We start from the raw sequence: 27543 nt of genomic DNA, 5'->3' as shown, positions 1-27543 counted from the left end.
GATTGTTGTGAACACTGACAAAGTGGGAAATGCTTTTTAAAAGTGCTTTACAATCGTGTTTTTCATTGCATCTACCCTCCTATAGGGTCTTGGGGTGGGGTGTATGTGCATGAGAGGCACTTTGAGGTTGGGAGACAGTTCTTTTGGAAAGACAAAGGTTTAGCTTCTGCAAACAGTTTCTTAGCATTCACTCTGAGCTGCTGAGGATTGAGATGAAAAATTTCAGTCGTCCTCAAGGATCTCCTGGTCTGGTAGGAGAGTCAGATGAAAAAAAGAGGTGCAGAGTGCATAATGGATGTGGGTGGGGGACAATGAAGACGGGACCCAGTGCGGGGTGGGGGTGGGGGGCGGCGGGGGAGTTGAGGCAACTCCCTCCCCTCCTGATCAGTGCAGGTAGGAGGGTAGCTGTGTCCCACTTCTCCCTAGCTTGGGATGTTGTTGGCGCGTCCCCTGGCAGACCTCGGGAATGGGGAAGAAGGAAGGCAGAGAAGGCCAGAAGCCCCCCTCCCCACCCGCGGGCCAACCTGCCTCCCGCTAGCCGGCCGGGCGCCTTACCGAGTCAGACCACTGGGAGGCTGGGGGAGCCGGGTTGGGCGAGGAGGCGAGCGAGATGGGGGAGCTCTTATTTTGACAGGGGCCTCTCCGGGCTCTGGTATGAAGGCAGAAGGAGGCAGCCAGAGAGCCCCGATGCTTATTCAGGCTGGGGAGAGGAGCGCAGTGGAGGGGCGAGCGAGGCTCCGGCAGCGCAGGGGAGCCCGGGGAGGCGGCGGCGCGCGGCGGAGCGAGTGGCCGGACATGCCCCGGACCCGGGGCCGCTGCACCACCGCCGCCGCCCGGAACCAGCGGAGCGGACGCCTGCACGCCTGGGTCCCCCGGCGCCGCGCCGCCCGGGGGCTGCGACCCGGACCCTCCGCGTCCGACCAACAATAAGCGCCCAGACAGCCCCCTCCCCGCCCCGCGCCCGCCGTCTCCGCGGGCCTCGGGGAAAGTGAAAGGAGGAGGCGAAGGAAGGAAGGAAGGAAGGAAAGAAGGAAGGAAGGAAGGGAGGGAGGGAGGAGGAGCAGGAACCGGAGCGGTGAGGTTCGGGGCCGAGACCTCAGCCCCGAGCCCCCGGCCGGGCGGGTGTGCGCGCTCTCCCGCCGCTGCCGGGCGCCCACGACCATGCTCCGCGATTGGGAGGCAGGAACCTAGGCGCCCAGCGATTCCCGGATACCCTCTCTCTGGCCGGGCTGGTATTTGAGATCAAGGCGTCCAGGATCAAAAGATCACCGCCTGCCCGCCTCCCTCCGCACCTCCAACTGGCGAGAAGGAGGACCCCAATTCACCCACCGACCCTGACTTGGTCATGGCGTCCAGCTCCGGCCTGGCGTGAGGACCCCCGACCCGCGCGAGGTGAGGGGTGGGTTGGGGACGAGGGCGAAAGCCATGCCAGACCAGCAGAGGCGCGAGGAGGGAGATCCAGTTTGAACTGGGGAGGTGGGGGGGACACAGTCTGATTGTCTCTTGCCCTCTGGCACGTATCCTCTAGCTTTTCAGGGGGTGGGGTACACCCCTAGGACAAGTGGAAGCTACTCTTAAGCCCCAGTTAGGTTGGCAGCCCAAGAGCACCTGCGGGGGGAGGCCTAGGGGTAGACAGGGGACCCTGCCACCCTCTCTCAGAGAACAAGGCCGGCCTTGGGCCAGCTGGAGCAGCGAACCCTGCCCTGGGGGCTTCTGGGAGATGTAGTCCCCCTCCCAGGCTCACCAACCCCTTGGGTCTCAGCACCCCAGCACTCCTCCCCTTGCTGATGGGAGCCTCCAGGGGGAGGTGGGCTGGCATTGGGGAGAGCTGGAGGTGGGGGGTCACTCTTTGCCCCCAGGCACTGCCTAGAAGCAGCGGATGTGACTGGGGGAGTCTCCTTGCCACGAATTCTTAGTGGTGTGGACTTGGCGGGGGGGGGCCGTCACATCGTCCCTTGGAGGTGTCCATGCATTACTAAGGGGGAGATGGCCCCTAACTTGATCCAAAGAAGCCCTTGGAGGAATGTGGGGGAGAGAAGTGAGACTTCACTTCTTGCTTGGCTGGAGTATGTCCTATCCTGGGGCTGCTGGAATTTGGTTTCTACTTTTCCCTTCTCTTTTCCTTTTTGGGGACTGGGAAGGAGAGCGTCCCTTGCAGTATGGGAGTCTGGAGGGGTGTCTCTCTGAAACAGTGAAGCCAGGATCAGCTTCTGTCTGTCTGTCCAGCTTCCTTCCTTCCGGGTTTTCTGACACCCCCTCCTCCCTCTTCCTTCTGTCTGATGCTTGGGGTGTGTACCTGTGTCTGTGTCTGTGGGGGGCCTCTGCTGTAGGGAGGAAGAATGTTGCTCTGGGATAGGTGAGCTGGGGCATGTGATTGAACCCTGCAAGAGAGAGGGGCTCTGGGCCCCCTTGATCTTTGGCCCTCCCACCCAGCCTTCGTTTCCTGTTTTACCCAAGAAAGCTGTCTTTGAGCTGTATCTGCTTAACCCTACTGATGCCCCGGGGTAGCTTTCTGAATGAGACCTCCAAGGTGGGTGGGCTTTCACTCCCCTGGCCTCCCCAACTCCTCAGCTTCTCCAGGGAGAAGCCACTTCTGGGCAGGGTCTTCCTGGCTCTTCTGCTGCCCCCCACAGCCCAAGCCTGGCTGCCTTCTCTGGGTCAGACCCACGAATTCATGGCCCCAGGGGAAGAGCAAGCTCAAGCTCTCTTCCTGGTGTCAGCTCTGAGGCGCCTGCTATGAGGGTGAGGGAGCGGAGACTGATGGAAGCCATCAGAATGGGAGGAGGGGGTGAGGAAGGAGAAGGGCTGGGAGGGAGATGGGGAGTCTGCTGTCAGCAAGGAAGGAACTGCCTCCCCCAGGTGATCTGGCTCCTTGACCTTGGAGAACCTGGCCTGGGAGGCCAGCCTTCTGGCCACCTCCTGCCAGGGGTTCTCCTCTGCTTACCTGTGTTATTCCTGATTGGGCTGGGGTGGGAGTTCATGCTGGAGGATGTGTTATATTTTTGGATCCAAAGTAACTCTTGTGCCTGGGGTGGCAGGGGCCCTGCAGCTGGAGATGGGTTCTGGAGGTTCACCTGGAGAGTGAGAGTGAGTGTCTAATTGCTGAGGCAGGGAGAGGATTATAGGGTCTTGGAGAAGGATCGGTGGCCTACAGAAATCTGGTGCTAATGCAACAGTGCTAATGTGGCACCTAGTGGTCTTGCTTGCTGAATCGGCATCGGGTGGGTGCCCATGACTCTGCTCCTGCCTCTCAGCTCCTGGCACCTGCAACAAGCAGGAGCCCTGGGCTGAGGGGCCTCAACTTCCATGATGGGGCTGGGCAGTAGCCTTTTGGGCAGAGGCCTAGCGGGTGGCAGTGTTGACTCGGCTAGGGCTGGAATGCCTGGCACCTGCTTTAGATTAAAGGAGATGCCATGCAAAGGGGGGCTGCCTGCCTGTGGGGGGAGTGGTTGGGATGGGGAGCCCAGGAGTGGGGTGGGAGGGGAGTACAAAGTTGCAGGCTGTGGAAGCTCTGGCAGGAGGGGTGGGAGCCACCGGGTCACCCAGCTGTGCAGCCCCTCCTCCCAGGAGTCTTGAGAGGAGGAGCTGAGGGCACCCCCCACACTGCCTGTGGCGCCACAGGCTGAAGTTCTGTCCCAGCGCCCTGGGGCAGCTCTGAGGAGCAAGGACGTCTGAATGTCCCATCTTCCCAGGATTGGAAGAGGCCTGCAAACAGATGGGGGGGGCACTTTGTCTTGCTGCCCTGTGTCACTCTTCCTGGGGACTCCCTGGTTGCTGGTAGCCAGGCCCCTCAAGAGCCTGGGCACCCAGGTGTGACACAGAAATGGCATCCCTCCCTTCTTTGTGCCAGGAGCCCTGGGCACTGCCCGGGTGCTGACCCGGGAGGAGGGGGCAGAGGGGCGATGGCACCGTGGGAAAGTGGGCAGCCGTGGGAGCCGAGCGGGTACAGGCTGGGTGCCGCGGGCAGGGAGCCTCTGCCAGGCCCGCTCTCCTTGGGGTGGGGCCAGCTGTTCCAGGGACTGGCTCAACCTGTTGAGCGCCTGGCTGCTCTGGCTTGGCATCTGTGCCCCTGCCTGCCAGCTCTGCCAGCTGCCCACCCGTAGCCCCACTGTGGTGCTGCCCCGGGGGGTCTAGGGAATGGAAGGGCCAGGATGGGGCTGCGGGGGCTGAGGGTTCTCAGGGGCTGAGGGTTCTGCCAGGGCTGAGGAGCTCATCCAGGGAGTGCTACGTTTCCTCAAGTCCCCTTCTTCAACCACCAGAGCCAGGCTGGAGCCCTCAGAGGGCTGGGTCGCCAGGGGCTAGGAGCCGAGGGGCTTGCTGAGGAAAGCCACACAGCCCAAGAGCTCCACTTAGATGGGCGTCCCTGAAGGCAGCCTGGAGTTCCAGCCTGGAATTTCCTCTCCCGGGTGCCAGGGCCAGGCCTCCAGGGCCCCACCCCCAGCCTGGCCTGACCTCCCTCCTTCCCTCCCTCCCTCCCTCCGTCCCTCCTCTCCCTCCCCTTCCTCCCGGAGCTCAGCCGACTTTCCCTGGAGGTTGGGGGAGGGGCACTGAGGGCATTCTGGCTGTCAAGGGAGGGCCAACCTCCTGGGTGTGGGGTGGGTTGCACTGCCTCAGTCTCCCCCAAGGTCCCCTCCCCCCACCGTGGGAGGGAGGGAAGTGCTGTGTTCCCAGGCAGATGCACCCACCCTGCCCTGAGTGTGGGGAGCCCTGGGTCTGTCCTGACCCCTGCAGGCCCTTGACGTTCCCCCACCCCCTCTGACCCCTTAGCTTTTGGCCCATCTTGGTGGACTGTGTATGGTTCCCCCACGAGCTCTGCTAGCCGGTGGGGAAGGGAAGCCAGGGTGCCACTCTGCAGGGGAGAAGGTGGCCACCACTGCCCATGAGCTGGGGAGGGGGCACAGGCAGGGAGAGAGGAAGCCTCTTCTCCCCTTCTCACTTTTCCTGTCAGTGGCCATAGCCCGGCCTCTCCTTCTTTGCCTCCTTCCCAGCCCGCCCAGGTCCTCCTGGCTTGGCACTGGGCCAGCTGCCCCTCCTAACCTTGCTGTCTCTTCCCTGTCCCCCTGCCCTGCGGGCTGGGACTCCCTCTGCCCAGCCCCTCTCCTCCTCCAATGCGCTGGCAGCCCTGGGCTGCCTGTCCACCCCCCCTCCCCCTCCCTCTCCACCCCCAGCCTCAACTGGGAATGGCCCTGAATCCAGCCTTTCCAGCATTTCGAAACCGTGATTGTTTTGAAATCCATGAGTACTTCACCCCCCTCCGCCTCCCCTCCTCCCCACCAGGGCTGCGGAACATTGTCCTCTAATCTGACTTCACGCTGTGCATTGCGAGGTGGTGTGTGTGTGTGCTAGCACATGGCCACGTCCAATTTTGTGTGCATCTGTGTGTATCCCGCAGTGGTTGTGTCTTCTGTCAGCAGTTCTCTGTGACTGACCGGATGTCGTGTGTGCTTCCTGAGTTCTCCTGGGCCATCTCGATGAGTATCGGAATCTCTAATGGATCTGAAGGGGCTGTGCTTGGGGGAGTTGGGGTTTTCTTAGGAGGTATCTTGGATGTGCATCTTTGGGAGCTGTGTCTGTGTGTCTCTCAGTGGCACGTGTCTGGGGGTATCCCTGAGGAGCACGTGTGTCTGGGGGTGTGTCTCCTTGATGTGTGTACGTGCAAGCGCGTGTACACACGTGCGCTCCACTGCCGTACCTGCCTCTCTTCTGCTCCCTTGGAACGTGTCTGTGGTACATGGTCACAGGTGTCCCCGCATCGCCCTGGGACGTGGAGTCCTCTGCCCTTTGATGGGGGAGGTTGCCTGGAGTGGGGGCCAGAGTGTCTGGCAGTTCTGTGGTCCTTGGAGGGAGAATGGTGGCGTGGGGAAAGCTTTGGGGTACAGTGTCCCTGAGGCCTCTTGTCCCCATGATATACTGGTGGCTGGCATAGAGGAGTCCAGTGCTCTAGAGGAAAGGGCTGGGAAAAAGGAGTTTACCCCCAACCCTGGAGTCACTTGCTTGACTGGGGACAAGAAACAGCCTGGGGGCTTGTTGGCAAATTTAAGGTTCAGAAAAAGTTGACTTCTCTGGAAAAGGGCAGAGAGCAAACAAGACAGGGCACTCATATTTCCAGGCTGAGCAGAAGAGAAAGGGGCCTGGAATGCTAAAGGGTGATGTGTCCACCCACTCCAACCCAGAGGTACAAGGCCTTTGCGGTGGGGCCAGCTGTCATTGTACCCTTGTTTCTTCATCCAGATCCTGGGAAGTCCTTCATGTTTAATCTCAAGTCCCTCCTGCTGCAGCTAGTGTTCTTCAGAGGGGGAGATTGCCAGTGGGATTTCTTTTCTGTTGGCCAAAGCAAGAGTGGTGACAGTGGAGTTATGATCTCAGGTTGTAATCCAATGCTTTTCTTTAGAAGAATTTGTGAGATCAGTGAGGAAGAGGAGGGCTGCGGGCAGGGGCTGTCTGTATGACTCAAGGGCCTGTGCGGACAGCAGCAGGAGGTGGGCATTAAGATATGCTGCCCCTTTTACCCCCCTACCCTCACCCGAAGGGCCTCTGGTCCCAGGATGCAGTGGGAGGAAGGGAGGGGTAGAGGCACAGGTTGGTACAGTGTGCAGTGACCCAGCAGGGGGAGGGCCTTGGCAAAGAATTTTCAGTTTGTTTCTCAATCTCTGTCTCTGAGACACGCACACACACGTCACGGCAGACACCTTTAGGAGACGAGCCCAGAAAAGTCATCCAGGTGGTGATGGGGCAGGGAGATACCAGATCCAGGTGGGGACACGTGGGGCCAGCCTTGTTCTGCAGACACCCTATCTGGCCCTAGAACTGGAAGTAGAGCCCAGCTGGAGTACCCCCCCACCCCCCAAAAACTCCCCACCCTGAGCCTGGGAGCACCACAGGGTGGAGAGGGTTAAGTCTGGTTGGCAGGGACACCCCCCCGCCCCACCCCCCCAGTGCAGTGAGAGAGAGGGAAGGGTGGTTAGCAGCTTGCTCTAGTTGGCGACTCTCCCAGAATTCTTCGGAAAAGAACTCCCCTTTGACCCCCAGTACAAACTGAGCCCAGCCACCAGCCTCCCTCCCACCGGCCTGTAGGAGCTTCACCCAGCCCCCTCCCACTGAACAGCTACGCCTGATTCCCGCACCCGGGTGCCCCCCAACCAGGCCAGGTCCCCAGGACTTGGCATCTTCAGGGGCAGGAGGTATAGCCAAAGAGAGCACATGGGGACATGGGACACACAGCCATTCTTACCAGGACACAGGGCAACCCTGGGGGGGCTGGTGCTGGAAGCTGGGGGCCTCATCATCCTGCCCCATCCCCTCGCCCAGGCCCTCAGGCCAGGTCGTGGGAGTCGCCCCCTCCTCTCTCCCTGTGGGGCCGAGCTCCAAGGCTTCTTCTAGGCTGCCCTCCTTCCCTGCTTCCAGGCTAGGGAGGGGAGCAGTGTGGTGGGGCAGCTGGGTCAGGCCTGGCTCCCAGCCAGTCCACAGAAGTCCTGGAGTGGGGGGGTGGTGTCTGAGTAGCTCAGAGACTTCCTGGAGCTGCAGGCTGTGTGTGTGTGTGTGTGTGTGTGTGTGTGTGTGTACATGTTTATGTGGTGTGTGTGTGTATTGGGGGGTGGGGCTGGGGTTCTGGGAGGAGCAGGGGGCATAGATTGCTGGCCAGGGGCTTCTAGCTCTGACCCTCTCTCCACAGGGAGGCCCCATCCCAGACCACACCCTTGAGCCCGAGCCGACACAGACAGATTCCAGAGGTGAGAGCTCCATGTGCTCCTGTGTCCTTCTCAGCCTCTGCTGATCTGCTGCCGCCACCGCATAGTCCTGGCTTAGCCTCCCTGCTTGGCTTTTTGTCTTTTGGGCTCCCTCCTCCTGGCTTTCTGCCCCCACTTCTCCTTTCATTCCCCTCCTCCCAGTCCCAGGGAGGCCACCTCTGGCTTCTGGTGGTCAAATAGTCTAACAACCTAGAACCTGGTGGGGGGGGGCAGGGCCGGAAAAAGAAGGGTTAAAGTACTAGGCCAGTGAAGCCCCTGCGCTTTTTTAGGCCTTTCCCCCCTCCGACCCCTATCCTGCCTGGGGTGGGAGGTGGGAGCTCCAGCCCTGTCACCCCTGGAGGGCCAGGTACCAGTTCCTGGTCCTCCCCAGTACTTGCTCCCCTGGTTAGTTTTGGCCTCAACTGGCTGAGTCAAAGCCAGGGTGGCTACCAGCCACCAGAATGCGGTTTATGCCCTGGCCCCCTAGATGCACGGACACGAACACACGCGCAAACACACACACACACCCCTGCCTGCCATCCCCCTCCTTTCCTCCCTCCCCTCCTTCCTTACTTAGCAACAACTCCCTGAATTCACAACAAACACTCCTGTGGGCTCCTGGTCTGACTAGGGAAAGCTGGAGGAAGCTGGGGACCGGGAGGAGGCTCTTCTCCTAGTTTGTGCTCGGGAGGGAGGGGCTTCTAATCCTTCCAACCAGTACCCCCAACCTCCCTGCTGGGGGGGGACGGGAATGAAGTGGTCCTGCTTCTAACTCGGGCAGTGAAGGGATGGGGAGCAGTGACAGGTGTGGCTGGGCAGGAGGGGGCAGGGCTTGGACTCCACCCCTCACCCTGAGAGTCCCACTTGACTTTTGACCCCCACCTGGGGAGTGGGAGGGGCGGCAGCCTCCTCTCAAGCCTATTGGCATCTCTCAGCAGGGACCTTGTGCTGTTGTCATGGTAACGTGCCTTGTGCCCTCCCCGGACGTCTGTTAGGGACCAGGACGAGTGAGGATGTAACGGATGGGGGTAGGCAGGCTGGGGGAGATCCAGGAACTTTGCTCTCAGGGCACCAGGCAGGCTGGGCACCTGTGTTGAGGGGGTGGGGAGTGGCGCTCTCTCTTTGATCTCTTTCCTGGGCAGGAATTGTGGCCTGGAGGGAATGTCTGTGGGGTGAGCTAGCGATGCCCCAGAAGAACCTATCATCCCCTGGTGCATCTCTATTATGAAATGGTTAAGAACCCAATTGCTGGAGTGTCTGTATTCAAATCCCTCTAGTTATGGGCTGTGTGCTTTGGGCAAGTTACTTAACTTCTCTGTGCCTCAGCATTCATATCTGTAAAGTGGGGGTAAAAAAGACACATCCTGTAGAGTTGTTCTGAGCATTAAAAACTAGGTAATGACTGTGAAGCACTTAGGCCAGCTTGCTGCTACACAGAAAATGCTCAATGAATGTTAGAGACCGTCATTATTATTAGTCATAGCTCTTCACAGGAACTCTTGACCCTCCCAGGGGCTTTAGAAGGGGAAGATTTGATGGGGCAGGGGGAGCAGGGTGAGTGGGGGTGGGAAGAGATGGCCTTTCCAGGGCTTCAGACTCCTGGATTCGAATTGTCCCCCTCTCTGTACCCTTCCACACCCACCATCTTGCAGTCTCAATTTCCCCACCGTTGGTCCTGGTTGATATCTCGAATGCAAGTCTGCCAAGTAGCTAAGGGCCTGGAGATGGGCCCCGGGACAGGCCTGGGGAACTTAGGACTGGCCTCCCTCCCTATCTCCCCTGCATTTCTCAGGCCTGAGCCCTCCCTCCTCCAGGCCTTGGCCCTGATCAGCCTTCAGCACCCCTCCCACCACCCCATCCCCTGCTGCTCTGTTCTTTCAGCCGACTGAACAAGACATTCCGTCCTTAAATGGCTGCCTCCTCTCCTTCCTGGCCTAGGGGTCAGGGACCTTCCTCGGGAGTGGCAGTGTGGAGCTGTGGCATGGATGAGAGCTCTTAGGCCTGCCTCGGGGGCCAGGGTCCCCTGGACTCCCTGTGCCCCACCTGGGCACTTATCCCTGAGTGTGGCGAGGCAGTGCCCGGAACTGTGACGTGCACACCAGCCCAGATGGGCATGCCTGGCACCCACTGGCCCCAGATGGGCAGGGAGGGGGGTGTCCTCAACATCCACAGCATCTGGAGGATACCCCTGGATCACAAGGGATGAATGTGGGCAGTGCTGGAGAAACTTCTGCTTTAGCTCTGGGTTCCCTAGGGCAGGGGAGAATGCTGAGTGAAGCTATGTGGGCACAGGATGGGAGTGGATGGTGGGAGGGACTGAGGCTTAGGGAACTTTGGGGTTAGGGGCCTAGGAGTGGGCAGCAGAGATGGGGTGCCCAAAATGAGGGGAGCTATGCAGAACAGTGGTTGGAATCTTCCGGCGAGTTGGTGTGCAAATCTCTGGAGGAAGTTGATTAAGATGTGACAGAAGTGCCTGGGAGACCAGTGCTCCTGGGTCTGTGGCCTGGATTTGGCTAGCAGGTGACCTATCTGGCCTGGTCCTGAGAGAGGTGGACAGGAGCCCCTGGCCCGGCCCCTACCTCCTCCTGTGGCCCTGTGGGTGAGAACTCCGAGTCGACCTGGGCCGTGCCTCACTGCTGGGCTGGCCATGCTGCCTGTGCCCAGCCCCTGGGGCCTGTTCCTTGGGCAGGCTGGGGCTATTTTTGGGATTGGGCTGGGGCTCTGGGGCTGGTTTCAGATGTTCCAATGTGAACAGGAGAAAATGGGAACAGATGGCTGGAGGGTTCCGATCAGCGGGTCCTGCTGGGAGCAGGTTATTTTTAGGGCCTTGTTAACCCTTTTGGGGCTTGTGGAGTGGAGACCAGGTCTTCTCCCTAGATGAGTAGAGACCAGGTCTTCTCCCTGGACCTCCACTTTTCAGAACTTCATGCCCAGTTCCCTCTCCACCCCTCTCAGACCCCGCTCTTCAAAGAGGTCCAAGGCAAGAGAGTTGGCTCAAGCTTCCTCTCAGCTAAAGCAGTGCAGGGTGATGGCCAAGGGTGCCTGGTAGAACATCTGAGCCCTCATCCGTCAGGCCCATGCAAGGATAGGACTCAGGCCACTGCTGAAGGGACTCCCTCTGCACTTGCCTTGTGGAGTTTCGAGACGCAGCCCTGCCTGTGACTGACAGAGTAGACTGCCACTCTGTGGGCTCACGCTCCGGGTTTGAGTGTACGTCGGTTAGCGGCGTGATGTCCAGGGCATTGCTAGCAGAGGGAACTGGTCTCTGCAAGGAGGGCAGAGGAAAAGCCCTGTCTTTTTACTTGGTGTCACTATCATGATGCTGACAGGCCCTGTTCACTTGGATATTTACTCAAAGGGCAAATATCGAGACAGTGCCCACCCTTACCAAATGCCCATGTGTTTGGTGACATGGCAGGAGGTAGAGAAGGAGCCACCAGGGCCAGAGGTGGGTGATGGAGGGCTGGGTGTGTCTTAGGCATTCTGTGAGATACTTTCACTAATATGATCCTCATTTTCAGAAGAGGGACCTGAGACCAGAATGACTAAGAGATGGACAAGGTCTTGTAGCTCAGAAGGGCAAGGTGTGATTGGCGCCTGCCTGCCTGCCTGCAGGGGACCCAGGCCCAGAGGCAATGCTGCCCCAGGCACCCGACTGCCTCAGGGAGCAGCTTTATAGAATGGGTGTGGGAAAGGAGGCCTGCAGGCAGGGGACCCTGCCTGTCACTGCTCTCACAATCCCCTAAGCCCTTCTTGCCTGAGGGTGCCAGGGCTGACACCAGAAACCCCATTTGGCCTTCCTGTCTTCCCTGCAGGAGGATCACAGGCACACATCCTGTCTCATCACCCCCACCCCCCAGCCCAACCCGGCCCCGCGTGCCCCTGCTTCCTGTAGTCACGGCAGCCTGGATCTCAACGTGGGCAGCCTCAAGGGCCCTCCTGGCACTGCTAGGGCCAAGAGTTTGGGCCCGGCCGGCGAGGTGGGGGGGCTGGGAGGATGCCTCTGCCTCTGGCAGTACCTGGGGAGAGCACGGAGTCGGAGCCGGCAGGTGCTGGGTGAGAGCCCGCCGGCAGTGTGGTGAGCCAGCTCTGCCAGCAGTCTGCCCGCACCCTGCTCTTCCCACAATGGCCCCATTGTTCCCAACAGCCAGGCAGTTTGGAGGAGGTTCCTGGGCCACCCACCCCCCCACCTCCCCAAACAGGGGCCAGATTAACCCCTTGGAGGGTAGAGGCCAGGTGAGGACCCACGGGGAGTAGCCACTGCCCATCCTTCCCTGTTCTGGAAATCCAGGCTTGGAAGTCACCCTTCTTCCCACGTGCACCCAGCAACAGGGCACCTCCTGGGATTGGGGTCTCCCACAGGATAGGGAGCAGCACTTCGACCCTCTCCCACCCCCACCCTGGTGCAGGTGCCAGGGGGCAGGAAGTGCCAGTGGGGTGGCGGGTGGAGACCAGATATATTTGGGATGGTGGGGCTAATTCCAGCCACCACCGCCTGTCCTACTGGCTCTTGAGCTCCTTTCCTTCCTGTGAAACCAGAGCTGGGTTGGGCCTAGCTCAGGATTTCGGTGGATTTAAAGAGGTAGCACCATCCCTGCCAGCCTCTATTCCTCTCCCCCTCCCCAGGCAGGGTCTGGGGCAGAGAGAGGACTGGAGCGGAGGGCTTCTTGCTCCTCCCTTGCCCTGGGCTAACCCCTGGCCCTTTCCCCTGTTGGGGTACCAGACTCTTGGCACTCCTCTCTCCCAGGGCCTTGGGCGGGTGGGGTGGGCGGGGGTGGGCTGTGGTTTCCTGTGTTGGCTGTTTGTGCCTGGCCCAGAGTGCCCGCCGCCTGCCTGGGCTTCCTGCCCTGTCTTGTTTCCTTATGCCCCCCACCCCCTCTCCACCCCCACTGCCCCGTGGGAGGAAGCAGCCAGGGATTGGACAGCAGCCTTTGGGGAGCACCCCACTGCCAGGGCAGCCTGCTGCCGAGGCCCAGCTATCCTGGGCACTGGCTAGAGGAGCCAAGAGAAGTTGGGTGACCTCAGGCCTGTCCAGACAATGCCACTTGTCCCCACAGGCTCCAGAAGGGACAGGAGGCACCAGAGTGGGCAGAATTCCCCAGAAGCACCCTGTTCCCAAAGATCCCAAACTGGAAAGGTCTGAGAGCAAGAGTTTCCGCGGCCCTGCAGAGTTGGGGTGGCCCGACCCTGGGAGTGCAGGTGGGGTAGGGCTGGAAACTCCCAGGCAAAACCTCCCAAGCAAAAACTCTGATTTGCATGGTCTCCTTTGGCAGGGGGTACGGGGAAGTGGGGAGAGCTGCTAGGAACCAGGGCCGGGGGAAGGCCCCCTGAGCCTGGAAGTCCCCACCTAGAGGGTCCCAGAGCAATACCTGGTGCCTGAGCAGGTTTCCCGCTGGGCCATGGATCCTTGACCTCCCTGCTGCCCGGGTGAGTCACCACCTCAGGAAGAGGAAGTGACCTGGGTAGCAGAATGGAGCTTCTGGGGACCGAGGAGTCTTGACACTCAGGGAAAAAGGGACTTGGGACTTGGCTGTCTTGGGGGTGGGTCTCCATGAGCCAGATGCTGAGGGTCTCACCCCTACTGCTCCTAGCAGGGCCCTGGCCTTTCACCCATCGCAGGGGGTCCTGACAGCGCATTTTCCTCTAAGAGGTGCCTGTCCACTGTATGTTTGTGGGAGCAGGGGTCCCCCAAACCATTTTCCCACTGCCTCTTTGGAGTGGCTCTGAGCCAGGTAATGAGACTGCTGGGCAGATGGGCTCTCAACATGAGGGCAGCTGGGAACAGGCAGATTGCTATGCCACTGGGCATCTCCCTGTTGAGTATAGGGCTGGTATATCAGACTCCAGGCGCTGGGCAGCCAAGCCTTCCTCGTCTCCTTCCCCGAGCCAGGGTCAGACCCTTAGGCTGCTCCTCTTCCCCCAGTTAGAGGGGAGGACATAAGATCTCAGGCTCTTTGCCTCAGCAGCCTCCAGGCGCCATTTCTCATGGGTTTGCTCCTGGCCTTTGACTCAGGTGACTCACACCTGCTCCCGGGTTTGTGAGCATGTCACCCCTCCCCTCCTCTGCAAGGAAGCCACAGCGCAGCACTGCATTCCCAGTGCCCCATCCTTTTCCTCTCACCCATCTCAGGGGCTCCTGGCCTAGCGTGGGGAGGCCCCCTTTACTCATTGTTTAAAAACTGCATGGGCAGGAACCAGCCCTCCTGCTTCCCATCCCTGAGGCTTCCAGGTCTCTTCTGGGATGGTGAGAGTGCAGAGCAGGAAGGGTCTCTGGGAGCCGGGACAGGCTCCTGGAGGGGGGAGGGGGTTGAGATGGGAAAGTTCTGACTCATCCGTGCTTGACTCAGCTCGCCCTGCGTCTGAGTGGGGGGAAGGGGGCAGAGTCCCAGAGGGGAGGGTGACTCCAGACTTCTTCTGGGGAGGGGCCTTGGTCTGACTGGGGCCACTGGGAAGACTCATTTTCTAACAGCCCTTCCCTCAATTATTACAGGTCCCCAATTTTTGAGGCTGTAAACCTATGAGGTAGTGGGGGCTGGGCATGGCAGCTGGAATGCGGGAAGCCCACCTATCAGGTGGAGGCAAAAATGCCTGGAGGGGCACTCCAGTGTAGGGAAAGGAAGGAGCTCTGGACCGGGGGTCCTGGCACTGCCACTTCCTGATCACATGACCCAGGGGACAGCTCACTTCCTTTTCCCATACCTCAGTTTCTCCTGAAATGGGGATGATGATATTTCTCGGGGTAGTTTTGAGGACCAGCATGGTGGTGAGTTTGAAGGCGCTTTGACTCCCCAACCTGAGACACAGATCAGCCATAGGCCTGTCCTACGCCCAGGTGCCTCAGCTCTTTCCTGAGGGCCTTCCAGCCTTGAGGGGGTGTCATGAGGCCAGGGAGGGGGGAGGGGACAGACTGGCTGTGTTCCAGCCAAGCCCTGGACTTTGGAACCTTCCCCTGAGGAGCCTGCTCCCCAGAGACAGAGCCCTAGCTCAGCAGGGACAGCTCATGTGCCCTCCGGGTTAAGTTAGGGTTAGACTCCCACAGGGTGACGGGTGGGGGCCTCTCATCCGGGAGGCCCAGCCTCCAGCCTCCAGCCTCCCTGCAGGAGCACCAGGGGTGTGCACCGGCTGCTGGCTGGGCCTGTCTCTGCGCAAAGCTCTGGTCCACTGGGCCCCAGGAGCTTCCCCGCCCCTCCCCTCCCCCAGCCCTCACCGGGATCTGCTGGAGGGGGAGGGGGCGGGTAGTGCCGGGGGCGGTTGGGTGAGGTTGCTTGATGTGTTTGTTGGTGTATCTAGGGCCCCGTGTGTGTTTCTTTGTCATTACCAGGCTCAACCTTTTCTGGCTCTCTCGTGGCTGGGCCTCAGTCTTTTCATCTGTTAAATGAGTCCGCGAGCTCCCTCGGGTGCCCCGGGCTGTTTCAGTCGCTCCCACTTTGGCCGGTGCTTTCCTCGCCTGCCCTTCAGCAAATCACGGGCGTGTTGGGCCTGAGCGCGCGTCTGGGTTCCTGGGCTCCGTGCGTGGCTTTGTCTCCCTCTCCACGTGTTAGCTGTGAGTGCATGAGAGTCAGAGTTCGGGTGTTTGTCGGCATCTGAGCCCCTGCTTCGCAGGGCCCAGGGCCAGGCCGCATCTCGGGATGTGTCCGTATGTCTGTCCGTGCGGGCGCGCGTGCGTGGGGCCGGGAGCATCGCACTGCAGTCCTGTCAGCCTCCCGCTCCCCGGCTCCCTCGCTGGCTCTCCTGCTCGCTCGCTCTCCGCCTCTCCGCTCGCTCGGGCTCTGCCGAAGGGGGCGGGTGGGGGTGCAGGGGCGGGGGGAGGGGAGGCTCCTGCATTCTTGCGGTCGGGGAGGAATCTGAGCCAACATTGCTGGTCTCCAGAAGGGCCCAGCTGCAGCCCCAGGGCCCCGCCAGGCCTCCCGCTGCCCGCCCGGGCCTGCTGGGATGGGCACGGGCTAGGCCTGGAGCCGGGGGCGGGGCAGGGCATGGCCCCCACCTCCGGCCCCCTCAACGGCTGGGGTGCCTTGAGGCAGGGCGCGGCGCTGGGGAGCGGGGCGCGAGGGGTTCCCCACCCTGGGCGAGGGGCGTGTCGGGGAGTGGGAGTCCCCCAGAGGGCCAGAGCGCTGGCCTACGCTCTGCAACTTGTCCTTTTAGTGAATTCTGCCTCTGCAGCCTGGGGCGATTGCTAGAGACTACAAGCTCCCTGAGGGTAAGGCGTGGGAGGACCCGGGCTGAGACTGGCCTCAGGGATTGAGATGCCCCCAGCCTAGGAGTCCTCCCCTTCCAGTCCTACCCTACCCCATCCAGTTCCCCAGTCCCAGGGCCATTGGGTCCTCCCTTCTCCTCTCCCCCCTCCCTCTCCTGCACCCCCTCCCCAAGTTACAAGTTTTCTCTTTGGGGCTTGTTGCTGCAGTCCCTGCTCCAGTACCGAGTACCTGGCTGGGCCCTGGGCACGCACGGGGGCCGTAGCCCCACTGTGTGTGGGAGCCATGAGGATCCTGGCTAACAAGACAAGGTGTGTGGGTGTCGTGGAGGGTGGGGTGTGTGTGTGTACGTGTGTGTGTGGACCTAGGGGAAGGGAAGGGCCCAGTGGGGCCCTTGGAGAGTGAGCTCCCCCTGGGCACTTCCAGGCCACCGGGGGCTGAAGGGCAAGGGCAGTCGGAATGGGGAGGCCTCCTGGGAGACAGGAGCCGGCAGCCAGCCTTCCTGCCCTGGCTCAGGGGGTGGAGGGGACTGGCAACCAGCGATGCCTGCTGCTGCTAGTCCCCTACAGCACTTCCCTCCATAAAACTGAGCAGACCCCAGCCCAGCCCACCCCACTGTCGGTCCATTGGCAGGGGGTGGGAGCCACAGTGGGGGCGGTGCCTGCCTCCCTCCCCCGCCCCTGGAGAAGCCAGCAGACAGGGCCAGGCGGCAGCAGCAGGACAGCAGAGCTGAAATAAATCTGAGCTGGTGTGGAATGAGGGGGGATAAATATCCTCTCCCGTGATGTGATCTTTCCAGCGGCTATTAATAGGTCTCCGGGGAGGGGGAGGCGGTGGGGGGGAGCGGGCTGGAGCTTAAAGGGCCCACAGCCTAGGCTGCAGGAATCCTTGGCTTTGAGCTGCACTCCAGTCTGCTCGACACACACACCATCCCCCTCCCCCTTTCCTCCTGCTCCTATCGGCCAGCCAGACCTGCGGGGGCCAGCTGACCCTCAGGCCTTCCCCTCCCACTCTGGGGAACTGTCTGGAAGAGTGGGTACCACTCTCAGGTGTGCATCTCCCCACCTCCCCAAGAGAATGAGACTGGGGTTTAAGCAGTGATCCCCAGGTCCCATGGCCCTTCCCTGCTGGTGTTGGGACACGTGGGAATGAGTTGAGGTTTGGGATTAGGTCTGGGATCTTGGGAAGAGTCTGGAAACAGCAAACTCTAGAAGTGAGGATGCTTAAGTTTGGATCGGGTGCTAATGGACATGGATTGCCACGGAAGTTTGCAGTCTGATGGACATTGGGGCTGGTGATGGTGGTGATGGTGGGGTTCTGCCAACTTAAGGCCCTGGTTTTCATTTGAAGTGTGTGTGTGTGTGTGTGTGTGTGTGTGTAGGATTGCCCCATCTCCACTCCCCAAGGTGGATAAGGGCACCAGCCCCTGTCTGAGGGAGGTAGGGAATAGCTGGTGGTCTTGCGATGCCACTCAGCTCCCCTCCCCCATTAGGTGAGGCAGGATGGGGCAATTAGAATCTAGGGATACCTAGCCCCTTGCAAGAATAACTCTTTCACATCTCTCCCACCTTCTCCCAGGTTACCCCACCCCAGGAGGAGAGAAGCTCCAGGGAGCCCGCCGCTGTCCCCTCGCGGCCACTGCCCCCCTGCCCCAGCCAAGCCAATGCACTCAGAAAACAAATTGACCAATCATGGCAAGACAGGGAATGGCGGGGCCCAATCCCAGCACCAGAATGTGAACCAAGGACCCACCTGCAACCTGGGCTCCAAGGGCGTGGGGGCGGGGAACCATGGGGCCAAGGCCAACCAGATCTCACCCAGCAACTCAAGTCTGAAGAACCCCCAGGCAGGGGGGGGCCCTTTCAGCTCGCTCAAGGGCAAGGTGAAGAGAGAGCGGAGCGTGTCTGTGGACTCTGGAGAGCAGCGAGAGGCTGGGACCCCATCCCTGGATTCAGAGGCCAAAGGTACCCCCCATTTCCTGCCCCTTGAGGCCCCCAGCAGCCGCCACAGTTCAAAGCCCAAGCTTGCTGGGAGCCTCTTTGCCCAATCCTCACCCTTTGTTGCCCTCTAGCATTTCTGTAGGTCCAGCCTTTTCTCTTACCCCCATGAGGCAGACCAGCTAGAAGCCTGGTCATTCTCTCAAGCTGGGCTTGGCCAGGGTGGAGACTTCTGACCCTTAGGTGCCACCCATGGAGGGGACCACCCAGAGGGATGGAGCTTGGGACAGAGGGGCTTCTGGTCCCCTGGTCCTCCTGCTTTCCCACTAGAGCCCCCCAAAAAAGGAGAGGGAGGTACTCTGGGGTGAGGAGCAGACCCGCTCACCTCCCGGCAGCCTCCTGGGATCCTCAGCTGCTGGGAGCCATTTGGGAGCATGCACCGGGGCTGGGAAGAGTAGCAGCGGCTTCCCCCTCCCCCCCAGCCCTAATTAGAACCAGTTGTGGTTGGGGATTATGCTGTGCTTGGTGCTGGGTGGGGGGGGAGGGGAGACGGGTAGCCCGAGGCAGCCAGCAAAATCAGAAACAAATGGTGGTGTGGTGGGGGCTGAGGGCTGGCAAAGTGCCCACCATGGCCCAGGCAGTGCCCTCTGGCAAGGGGCGTCTTGGAGGACAGGCCTGGAAGGCACTTCCCAGGCTGGTACCCAGGACCCCGGGTGTGGTGGGGGCAGGGCCTCTGGGCACTCATTCTGACCCCTGCCCGCCTTCTGTCCTGCCTGGGCAGAGGTGGCACCCCGGAGTAAGCGGCGCTGTGTGCTGGAGCGGAAGCAGCCCTACAGCGGAGACGAATGGTGCTCAGGACCTGACAGCGAGGAGGACGACAAGCCCATCGGGGCCACCCACAGTGAGTGCCCTTTGGTGCCAGGATGCTGTGGCCGACGGTGCCCCAGGGAGTGCCCTAGGGCATTAGAGAACTGGGCAAGGAGTAGCGACAGTCAGGAGCCTGGATCCTGCTCTCCCCTGCCTCTTGGACTCCATCCCTCCCTCCAGTCGCTGTCTTCCAGGTGCTCAGTGGCCCCCTCTCCCTGGGGACCCGGGTCGGGTGGGGTGAACCTCTGGTGGCCCCTTCCTGGCCAGCCACCTACACTCTACCCATGAATTCCTGGTCTATGCTGCCACCTACTGGTCAGTGGAAGGAAGGCCAGTATCTCTGGAGCTGGACAGTTGGCTCTGTTGTGCAAAGCTGTGCTAAGCCTGGGTTAGAGCTGACACTTGGCTGCTTCCCTGGCACCGTTCCCTAACCTCTCATTGACTCCTGGAAAGTTCCCAGATGCACCACCAGGACAATGAGGAGTGGGTGGGGATGGATGTCTGCGTCTCTTGTTTATATATGGACTGAGTGTGTATTTGGGCCTTCCATAGGTCTGGGGGACAGCAGTCACAACCCCTGCCTTGGGGAGCCCACAATGCATAGGAAGATTAGCCAGAGAATGTTAAATCATGGACTTCATGAGGGCAGGGACCACAGAATGAAGGAAGGAAAAAACATACATGCTGACCACTTTCCTGCTTGATTTTAGTTGATCTATGAGGTGGGTGCTTTTAGGATAACTGTTAGGGAGGAGCCAGGTTCAGCAGATGGGTGTAGAAGGAGTGGATAAGTTATTGAAGGGCCATGTCCATGGAGATGGCACACAGGCTGGGACTTTAAAGGTTATCTGGTCCCAGTTCCCCCTCCCTGCTATGCTGATTGGTGGTCTACGAGCTTCTAGCTGAACCTTGCCATGATAGATGGGGGTGATCACTGCCCCCCAGGACCACAACCCCTAACCCCAGTCCACTCTTTATAACATTAGAATGCACCACTGTAGAAACATTGGAAGATGCAGGGGAAGTACGAAGAAGAGATTGCTAGCATCCCATACCCAATGCCTAAGCCAACACTGTCCCTATTTTACTTGTACTGTCAGTGGATTCTTGAAGCCTTTCTCGTGGAGAGGTAGCTTGACGCAGAGGTTGGTAGCACGGGCTCTGCATTCAGACTGCCTCAGTTGCATCCTGGCTCCTCCACTTAGTATTTGTTAAATTTGGTAAGGGACTTCCGTTTCACCATCTATAAAGATAATACCTGCCTCAGCAGAGTGTCACGAGGATTAAATGAGTTGATGGGTATGACATGCGTAGAGCAGTGTTAGCTTTGATTGTTACTATTGTTGTACCGGAAAGCTCCATATTAGAATAAAAGCTGCTTCCCTCCCCATAACTTGTGCTCTGTTCTGCTGTGTGCTGAGTGAGTATCTGTCTTTCTTCCCCCAGGGCAGCTGTTACACATGGAGTTCGGTCGTTAGTGTCCCCAAAGTTTGTCTCTGCTCTCTCATATGAAATGGGAGAGACAGTGTCCAGAGCGAGCAGGGCCGTTATGGGATAGGACCGAGAGAGAGGGTTTATCCAAGGAGGGGAGCCGAACCCAGGGCCTGTGGGAAGCCGTCCTGGTTCAAGGGTGGCAACTCATTTTGTATTAACTGAGTGCACCATTACTGTGCAGCCCAGGCACTTTGGCTTGTTTTTTTCTTGGGATGGGAGTGGGTCTTCCCATTTCCCAAGACCCCCTAATGACCATTAGTAGGTATTTTTAAAACGAGGACTTGGTGTGGGATTTGTGGCCTTGGAACAAAACCTTCTCAGTGGCGAGAGTGACTCATCTACCCAGGAGGGAACTCAGGACGGCACCTTTTCCAACACTCTTAACTCTGTTTTCCAGATGGGTTTGTTAGGTAGCTCCAAACTTACTGTAAAGTATATTTCTTTGGTCTGCCTCCTATGCTGGGTGGGGTTTAGTGCTTCCGATTTACAGATGAAGAAACTGAGGCTTGGAGGGACAAAGTATCTTGTTCATAAGGTCACAGAGAGGTTAGTAGTGGAGCTGGAACTAAAAACCATTCGTCATTTGGATCGTCGGTTTGGACAATCTCTTTGCTTCTCCCCTCGGGCTCACACATACACAGACCACAGCGTGAGGGCTAAGAGCAGGGCTGGGGAGTGCCTGCCCTGGGTTCACATCCCAGCCCTGCCCCAACTAGTCATGTCACCTTGGGGGAGTTACTTCGTCCCTGCGAGTCCTCTTCTTCCTCTGTACAGTGGAGTTTCTGACCTGTTCCTTCCAGGGATGTGTTGATTAAATAAAACCACATATGTAAGTATCCAGTGGAGGTTCAGGCACCCGGGAGCCTGTTGTTCTCTCCCTCCTCCCCACGTGGTCACCACTCTTCCCACGGGTCAAAGACTTGTCTAGGGAAAGTAAGTGTGAAAACCAGATGTGGCAGAAACACCAGATGTAGCAATGAATGACCCTAGAAGACGCACTGGAAGGCAGCGAGCATCTCCAATCCTGGGCGTCCCTGGGGTGGGATGGAGCCAGGGATGCTAGCTGGTTCTCCTTTCTAAATCTGGGCTACTCATCTCCCTTTCCTTCTCCTGTCTCCTCCTGCAGATTGTAATGTAGCAGACCCCACCATGGCGGCCCCACAGCTGGGTCCCGGCCAAGCCCCCCAACTGCCCCTCAGCGAGAGCAGCACTCCAGGCCCCCTGCACGGCCCCCCTCCAGGCCTTCGGGCTGATGCCCCTGGGGCTGGGGGTGGGGGCGTCCCTGGAAAGCCTCCTTCCCAGTTCGTCTATGTCTTCACCACCCACCTGGCCAACACGTAAGTACCTTGAGGGAGGGTGAGTCTGCTCTGTCTGCCCAGCCTTTAGGGGTCCTGCAGGGGTCCAGGAGTGAGTACAAACCCTCAGCTTGGGGACCTGAGCCAGCACATGCCAGGGGTTGAGTTGGGTTGGGTTGTCTTGGTGAGGGCGGGAGGTCCCTCCTGCCCACCCCTCTGAGCCCACCGTGCCCGCTCTCCCGGGGCAGGGCGGCGGAGGCTGTGCTTCAGGGCCGGGCAGACTCCATCCTCACCTACCACCAGCAGAACGTGCCTCGGGCCAAGCTTGACCAGGTGAGTGTGGAGCCTCCGAGGACACTGGGATTGGCTGGGGCCTCCCCTTACCTGTCTCATGCTCCATCTCTGTTCCTCCCGCAGGCTCCCAAGGTGCCACCCACCCCCGAACCGCTACCCCTAAGTACATCATCAGCAGGCACCCCACAGTCCCAGCCCCCTCCGCTGCCGCCGCCGCCACCTCCCCCTGGCAGCGCCCCCCCCGGCCCTGCCCCCAGAGGCACCCCCTGAGGACACCAGTCAGGACCTGACGCCCAACTCGGTGGGGGCTGCCAGCACAGGTGGTGGAACTGGGGGCACCCACCCGAACACCCCCACAGCCACCACCGCCAACAACCCTCTGCCTCCTGGAGGAGACCCCAGCAGCACCCCTGGCCCTGCCCTGCTGGGGGAGACCACCACAGGAAATGGGCAGCGCAGCCTGGCAGGCTCCGAGGGCCTGTCCAAAGAGCAGCTAGAGCACCGGGAGCGTTCCCTGCAGACACTGCGAGACATCGAGAGGCTGTTGCTCCGCAGCGGGGAGACGGAGCCCTTTCTCAAGGGGCCCCCCGGAGGTGCTGGCGAGGGGGGGCCACCAGCACAGCCCCCTGCCGCCCCCCAGCAGCTGCCGCCAGCCCCTCCTGGTGGGCTGAAGAAGTATGAGGAGCCCTTGCAGTCCATGATTTCGCAGACACAGAGCTTGGGGGCCCCTCCGCTGGAGCACGAAGTGTCTGGGCACCCCCCAGGCGGGGACATGGGACAACAGATGAATTTGATGATGCAGAGGCTGGGCCAGGACAGCCTGACGCCCGAGCAGGTGGCTTGGCGCAAGCTACAGGAGGAGTACTACGAGGAGAAGCGGCGGAAGGAAGAGCAGATGGGGCTGCACGGGGGCCGCCCTCTGCAGGAAGTGATAGGCATGGGTGGTGTGATGGTGAGGGGGCCGCCGCCCCCCTACCACAGCAAGCCGGGGGAGCAGTGGCCGCCCGGAGTGGGCGCCCAGCTCCGGGGGCCCATGGATGTTCAAGACCCCATGCAGCTGCGGGGGGGGCCTCCCTTCCCTGGGCCCCGCTTCCCGGGCGCCCAGATGCAGCGGGTGCCTGGGTTTGGGGGTATGCAGAGTTTACCCATGGAGGTCCCCATGAACGCCATGCAGAGGCCTGTGAGGCCAGGCATGGGCTGGACCGAAGACCTGCCCCCCATGGGGGGTCCTGGCAACTTTGCCCAGACCGCCGTGCCCTACCCAGGCGGGCAGGGTGAGGTGGAGCGGTTCATGACGCCTCGGGTTCGTGAGGAGCTGCTGCGGCACCAGCTGCTGGAGAAGCGGTCCATGGGCACGCAGCGTCCCCTAGGCATGGGCGGCGGCGGCATGGGGCAGGGCGTGGAGATGGAGCGGATGATGCACGCGCACCGGCAGATGGACCCGGCCATGTTCCCGGGGCAGATGGCCGGGGGCGAGGGCCTGGCGGGCACGCCCATGGGCATGGAGTTTGGTGGGGGCCGGGGCCTCCTGAGCCCCCCCATGGGGCAGACTGGTTTGAGGGAGGTGGACGCCCCCATGGGGCCAGGCAACCTCAACATGAACATGAACGTGAACATGAACATGAACATGAACCTGAACGTGCAGATGACCCCGCAGCAGCAGATGCTGATGTCTCAGAAGATGCGGGGTCCCGGCGACATCCTGGGGCCCCAGGGCCTCAGCCCCGAGGAGATGGCCCGGGTTCGGGCCCAGAATGGCAGCGGCATGATGGGAGGCCCGCAGAAGATGCTCATGCCCACGCAGTTTCCCAGCCAGGGCCAGCAGGGATTCTCTGGGGCCCAGGGACCCTACCAAGGCATGCCCCAGGACATGGGCAGTGCCCAGGACATGTTCAGCCCTGAGCAGAACTCACTGCCCCTGGGCAACGTGGGCACCACCCGGCTCAGCCACATGCCTCTTCCCCCAGCATCCAATCCTCCTCCCGGGTCCATGCATTCGGCCCCAAGCCGGGGGCTGGGCCGGCGGCCATCAGACCTCACCATCAGTATTAACCAGATGGGCTCGCCGGGCATGGGACACCTGAAGTCACCCACCCTGAGCCAGGTGCACTCGCCCCTGGTCACCTCGCCGTCCGCCAACCTCAAGTCACCCCAGACCCCCTCGCAGATGGTGCCCTTGCCCTCCGCCAACCCGCCGGGACCTCTCAAGTCGCCCCAGGTCCTCAGCTCCTCCCTCAGCGTCCGTTCTCCCTCTGGCTCGCCCAGCAGGCTCAAGTCCCCCTCCATGGCGGTGCCTTCTCCGGGCTGGGTCGCCTCACCCAAGACAGCCATGCCCAGCCCTGGGGTGGCCCCGAGCAAGCAGCCACCTCTCAGCATGAACTCTTCCACCCCCCTGGGCAACATGGAACAGGGTGAGTCCACTGGGCCCGGCAGGCGGGCGCTGGGCTCTGCAGCAGTGGGAACCTCAGGCGGGGGCATTCCTGCTGGGGCAGGGGGCGAGTTGAGGTGTCTGTCCCTGGGGCCCGATGGTGGGCGGCTCTGCTTGTGGGGCAGATGCTGGCAGTTGTGTGCGGGCTTTCTCAGGAAGCACCATGCTCATCTCCCAGGCATTTGAGGGGGTCAGTGCTTGGGATCTCCCCACTGCCCAGGGCCCTGAGGTTGCCAGAATTGCTTGAAGACAGATGGGCTGTGATGTTAATGGGGGGCTGTGTTCATTGTGTTCAGTGGGACATCTGAAAGAGGTATCCCTGGAAGGGTCAGGTGGAGATAGGGGAAGCAGGCCTCTTCCTGAACCCCTTCCCACCTGCCGTCTCCTCGCTTCCATAGGTGCTCTCCCACCTGGTGGCCCCCGGAGCAACTCCTCCGCACCCCCTGCCAACCCTCCCAGCGGCCTCATGAACCCCAGCCTGCCGTTCACTTCCTCCCCGGACCCCACGCCTTCCCAGAACCCCCTGTCCCTGATGATGTCCCAGATGTCCAAGTATGCCATGCCCAGCTCCACCCCGCTCTACCACAACGCCATCAAGACCATCGCCACCTCGGATGACGAGCTGCTGCCCGACCGGCCCCTGCTGCCCCCACCGCCCCCGCCACAGGGCTCCGGACCAGGTGTGGGGCCCGGGAGGGGCTGCGGGAAGGGGAGCCGCGTGGGCACCGGATGGGCAGCGCCCGCCTTCTCCTACTTTCGAAGGGCCCCGGGTGTGGGGTGCTATGGCCCGTGAGTCTGTGTCCACTTGCAGTAGGTGTTTAGTGAAATCAAGCCCAGAGCACCAGAGTGTCTTTGCAACACCCACCGACATGTCTGTGGCAGAATAAGGCCAGAACTTCAATCCCTTGGCTTCTAGCGTCAATGCTTGGAGTCCCTTCCTGCGCAGGGTGGGGGAAGCCCCCACCCCAGCCCCACCCTGGCTAGGGAGTGGGGAAGTTCTGAGTTCTGCACCTTCCCCCAGCTGGGGGCACCCAGCTCCTGACCCCTCCTCCTCTTCCCCCACAGGGATCAGCAACAACCAGCCCACCCAGATGCACCTGAACTCAGCCGCTGCCCAGACCCCCATGGGCATCAACCTGCCAGGCCAGCAGCCCCTGTCCCATGAGCCCCCGCCTACCATGTTGCCCTCCCCCACCCCTCTGGGCTCCAACATTCCACTGCACCCCAATGCGCAGGGGACAGGAGGCCCCCCTCAAAACTCGATGATGATGGCTCCGGGGGGCCCAGACTCCCTGGGGGCCCCCTGTGGCCCTGTGCCCAGCTCTTCCCAGGTCATGTCCTTCCCCCCTCGGCTGCAGCAGCCCCACGGTGCCATGGCCCCCAGCGGGGGCGGGGGCGCGGGGTCCGGCCTGCAGCAGCATTACCCCTCAGGCATGCCCCTGCCCCCCGAGGATCTGCCCGCCCAGCCACCAGGCCCCATGCCCCCCCAGCAGCACCTGATGGGCAAAGGCCTGGCCGGGCGCATGGGTGACGCGTACCCACCAGCCGTGCTCCCTGGGGTGGCCTCCGTGCTGAACGACCCCGAGCTGAGCGAGGTGATCCGGCCCACCCCGACGGGGATCCCCGAGTTCGACTTGTCGAGGATCATCCCCTCCGAGAAGCCAAGCAGCACCCTGCAGTACTTCCCCAAGAGCGAGAACCAGCCCCCCAAGGCCCAGCCCCCCAATCTGCACCTCATGAACCTGCAGAACATGATGGCGGAGCAGACCCCCTCGCGGCCCCCCAACCTTCCGGGCCAACAGGGCGTCCAGCGGGGGCTCAGCATGTCCATGTGCCACCCCGGACAGATGTCCTTGCTGGGCAGGACAGGTGTGCCCCCACAGCAGGGCATGGTGCCCCACGGTCTGCACCAGGGCGTCATGTCCCCTCCACAAGGCCTTATGACCCAGCAGAATTTCATGTTGATGAAACAGCGGGCTGTGGGGGGCGAGGTCTACAGCCAGCCCCCCCACATGCTCTCCCCGCAGGGTTCCCTCATGGGCCCCCCCACCCCAGCAGAACCTCATGGTGTCCCACCCGCTGCGGCAGCGCAGCGGGTCCCTGGACAGCCAGATGGGCTACCTCCCGGCGCCGGGCGGCATGGCCAACCTGCCCTTCTAGTGGTCCCTGCTGGGGCCGGAGCTGGAGGCAATAGTGCAAACGCGATAACCTTCGAGACCTTTCTTCCCCTCCGGTGTTGGGATGGCCTGGGTCAGGGGTGGGGTGGTGGGGTGGGAGGGGGCTTGTGTGGGGAGTGGCATTTGTGGAAACCAGATGTGCTGGCAGCTTTAGGGGGAAGTGGCAGAGTGGGGTGGGGGGAAGGGTGGACGTTGGATTGGGGTTTTGTTCCATTTCGGCCACCAGGACCGCCCCTCCCCCACCCCGGTTCCTATGGAGCCTCTTTTTTTCCTTCCCTTCTTCCTCTCTGAACCCACTCTGTTCGGTGATGCTTTCCGATCCCTGGATCCCAGGGGAGAGAGGAAGGAGAGGAGAGCCCACTCCCCACCCCCCCAACCCCATCCTTTCTCCTGCCGCCATCTCCTGGGCCTTCTGTCTCCATCTCTCCATCTCTCCAGATCCACTTTCCTCCTTGGTATCTCTGTGCCCACCCGTTTTTCCTTCTGTCTTTTCCTGCATTCTTTCTTCTCCCTGCCGATGTGGCTGAGCCTCTGCCAGGGGCGCAGGGGCTAGCCATAGCTGTAAATAGTGCGCTGGGCTTTTGTGCTGGTTTGTGTGTGTGCTGTATTTCTGTGTTTTGATAGAAGTCACACAACAAGAGAAAAAGAGAAAAGAAACCCTGCCCGCTTCTTCAAACTATTGCCCCTCTCCATGCCCCTGGACCCAGGGACGCGCAGTCCTCCACGCCCACTGACTGCTCGCAGTGGCTCTGGGTTGATAAAGGACACCATCCCCGTTCCCTCCCCAAATGCCGAAAGGACGCGGATGCCTCCCACCCAAACTGAGTCAGACGGCCCAGGCGTCTGCCTGGTGAGCCCCGGCAGGGCTGCGACCCCCAGCACAGCAGCCTGTCTGCTGCTGCTGGGTGACTCGGGGAGCACGTGTGTGCAGAGGCATGCGCGTTGGCCCACACCGGTGGCGCGGAGCCCTGGCTGCCCGGCCGTGGGTGTCTGGTCTCCTGCTGCTACATCTTAGCCAGAACTTGAAGTCCTTTGTCCTCAGCCTGGGGTGAAGGGAGGGAGCACGAGGAGGTGGCTGTGTGGCCCCCTCAGGTGGAGCCATGGAGGGATGGCCTGTGGTGGCAGAGGTGGG

The 27543-nt window shown here is 61.1% G+C and overlaps 1 protein-coding gene across 1 annotated transcript; it reads left to right on the top strand.

Moving 5' to 3' along the window:
* Positions 1–466: 466 nt before the first annotated feature.
* BCL9L (BCL9 like) lies at positions 467–26489 on the top strand. Its single transcript, XM_037841669.1, is given in 12 exon segments — positions 467–1392; positions 7673–7730; positions 16129–16230; positions 17498–17883; positions 18638–18757; positions 21344–21554; positions 21761–21845; positions 21930–22043; positions 22045–24217; positions 24633–24914; positions 25300–26276; positions 26278–26489. Coding segments are annotated over 10 exon segments (4491 nt in total). The 5' UTR covers positions 467–1392; positions 7673–7730; positions 16129–16204; the 3' UTR covers positions 26395–26489.
* Positions 26490–27543: the final 1054 nt, after the last annotated feature.

This window comes from Choloepus didactylus, chromosome 6, assembly GCF_015220235.1.
Source record: "Choloepus didactylus isolate mChoDid1 chromosome 6, mChoDid1.pri, whole genome shotgun sequence".
Taxonomy (NCBI): domain Eukaryota; kingdom Metazoa; phylum Chordata; class Mammalia; order Pilosa; family Megalonychidae; genus Choloepus; species Choloepus didactylus.
This window is presented reverse-complemented; position numbering and strand designations above follow the sequence as displayed.